Source organism: Chrysochloris asiatica, unplaced genomic scaffold (genome assembly GCF_000296735.1).
Source record: "Chrysochloris asiatica unplaced genomic scaffold, ChrAsi1.0 scaffold00029, whole genome shotgun sequence".
NCBI lineage: Eukaryota > Metazoa > Chordata > Mammalia > Afrosoricida > Chrysochloridae > Chrysochloris > Chrysochloris asiatica.
Window position 1 is genome coordinate 1,024,551 of NW_006408547.1, and position 2,963 is coordinate 1,027,513.

At 36.4% G+C, this 2,963-nt stretch overlaps 1 protein-coding gene across 1 annotated transcript in view; it reads left to right on the forward strand.

Annotated features, from left to right (window-relative positions):
- Positions 1-2,963, forward strand: part of PCCA (propionyl CoA carboxylase, alpha polypeptide) — a 605,786-nt gene that overhangs the window by 308,123 nt on the left and 294,700 nt on the right. Inside the window, exon 16 of the mRNA XM_006846664.1 lies at positions 32-107. Within this exon, the coding sequence (XP_006846727.1) occupies positions 32-107 (76 nt within the window). The remainder of the gene's footprint in view (positions 1-31; positions 108-2,963) is intronic.

Sequence of the window (2,963 nt, forward strand, 5' to 3'; positions counted from 1 at the left end):
TTTATTTATTTATTTGTGCTTTTGCTTTTAGCTGATCACATATGGTTCTGATAGAACTGAAGCCCTGAAGAGAATGGAAGACGCACTGGATAGTTACGTTATTCGAGGTAAAAGCAAGCATTTAAGGTTCTATTATTATATATGGCATCCATTTCTAGAAAACAGCTTGAAGATTTACTAATTAGAGAATTCTAGGGAACATTTGCTTGCTACGTGTTTACATAGAAATAAGAAAAGCTTGGATTAATTAAACTGAATTATAAAATAAGAATGGTTATTTTGTTTCCTTTAGCAATTCCATATGAGAGGACTTCAAAAAGTTCATGAAAAAATGAAATTGAAAGATAATAGAACTTTTCACAAAGTTTTTGAAGATTACTTGTATATTGTAAGTTATGTAATTTAAAATGATTTGTGATTTTACCTAGATGAACATTTATTATATGATAGATTACAAAAAGTGGAGAGACTGCAGATAAAAGAATCATTGTCTCCTGTGGTTTAATAGCATATATGTTATATTATTTTCCATGTTTTTTATTGGAGTCCTGGTGTGGTGTTGTGGGCTACTGTGCTGGACCGCAAGGTCAGTTTGAATGGCAAGGTCGGTAGTGCAAGATTACCAGCTGCTCCTTGGAAGCCCCATACAGGGCTGTGAGTCAGAACGGATTCAATGGCACTTAACAGCAATAATGTTTTCATTCATTTTGACAAGTGTGAACCTTGAGCGTGTATGGAGATATACAGCACTGATTACATTTGACTCATTGGAGGGTAGGAAGAATAGTTTGCTTCTATTAATTAGAGAAATTACAGAATATTTTCAATATTTAAAAAATATTGCCTCTTGTGTACATACAAGGAGAATTCAAAAAGCTTCTGGAGAGTGGAATTAAAAGAAAATGGAATTTTTCATGAACGTTTTGAAGGTCCCTCTCTAATACCTAACGAAGTGTGATGCTGTAAGCCTTTACAAATATGTAGAGGTAGACAAATTAGGAGTCATCATTACATTTAAACAATGAACGGAAAATTATGTTTATTCTACTTATGGGGTAAATGCCATTAGGAATTCCATTAGAACCTTTCCATTGGTAATGAAAATGTAATTTTACTTTTACTCATCCAAAATTATCAAATTCAGTAATGTACTTTATTCTCAAATTTGAAGTATAAAATAAAAGTTCACTTTGAATTATGAATGAATAGTGAGTGTGTCTTTGAACATTTCATAGTAGAAGCTGGCTGTATAGTTGTACGAGTTCTCATGGCTCTAAAAGAGTGTGGGCTAGAAGGTTAAGTTTTAGAGGCTAAAGGGAAAGGACAGCGATGGAGTGCCCCGTGTTATTTTCATGCGCTGTGCAGTCTGTTCTGCCTTACAGTGATGGGACAAGGTTTCCTAGCTTGTGATCTTTACAGGAGCAGACTACTTGGTCTTTCCTTCCTCAGAGCTTCTGGGTGTGTTCCAACCACCAACCTTTCCATGAACAGCCCAGTGTTTAACCATTGTGCCGCCAGAATGCTTTCCTTCAGACCGCTGAAGAATTTTTGTATCAATTCCGAAAGGCATCCTTGCAAATGGACACAGCTTGCTGGTTGCAAGGCTTAACAAGTGGACTTCAGTTTTGGGGGGATTACAAAAAGCTGCTGTTTTCTGGGTACATCCAGCCTTGAGACACACAAACCCTCAAATCTGAAGCCCCACTTAGTAAGTGGAATAGACCTTGCATGTCAAGACCTTATATGCCCCTTGGCCAAGTGTCTTTGTGCAGTGAGTGCTTTGTGGAAATGCGTAGTAGTGACCCAGGATTATTTAGTGACTCTCAGGGGTTTTGTTTTTGGTGTTTTTTTAAACTCATCTTCCTGTCTCTGCTCATTTTTTTCTAAAGACAGTTAACTAATGTAATTTCTGCCATTTCTTTTCCTTTTCTAGTTTGTTCTTGTTGTTAAGAGTTGTCCACTCAGTTCCGACTCATAGCTACTCTGTATAGAGTTTCTGAGGAGTGGTTGCTGGGTTTGAATTGCTGGTCTTGTGGTTCGGAGTCCAGTGTGTATCCTACAGCACAACACTAACACTCTAATTAATTGTTGTCGTTGTTAAATGCCATCGAATCGTTGCCAACTTAACTGACCTTGTGCTCGGTTTCCAAATAGTGTAAACCACAAATAAAAACTACAATAAAGTCACACTTCAACCACACTGGAATTACTAATGGAAGTTTATCTCTTGTTAAATCAAGAACAATTTCTTCCCTTCCTTCCCTTTTATTACAGCCCTCTTGCCTTTCAATTTTATAATTAAAAACTGATTTTATTTATTCATATATGCGAGCAATTTACCTGTTTCAGCCAAAGGGAAATAATAAGCTTTTATTTATTTTGTTATTGTTGTTAAGCGCTGTCGAGTCGATCCCAACTCATAGTGACCCTAAATAAGGTTTCCAAGGCGTGGCTGCTGTGTTTGAACTATCAGCCTTGCGGTTCAGGCTGACCTTGTGGTCCAGTTCTTTTCCTATAGTGGCACACCAGGACATAACATAGCAAAACATAACATCAATCAATTCAACAGCTTCTACATGTACAATTACGTGACAGTGATTTCATTCTTTGAGTTGTGCAACCATTCTCATGCTCCTTGTCTTCCTCATTACTATAAACTCATTGTTCACTAAGGCTCCTATCTAATGTTTTAGTTGTTGTTGTCAGTTTGATTCCATAGAGATAGATCTTAAGAGAGCATAAAACTGTTTTTCTTTTGACATAAACCTCAGTGCAGTAAAGAGCTCACTAACCGTACTGTCCAGACAATCTAAAAACTGGAAAAGTCCCTTCACATTCTTTCTAAAAGAATCTAACTCATTTATTTTCTTACTTAGCCTTATTTGTGGAACATACACTAGTTTTATAACTCTTTTATGTCCTACCATTTTAATAATTAGCAGACACAGATTTTTTCTGTACTA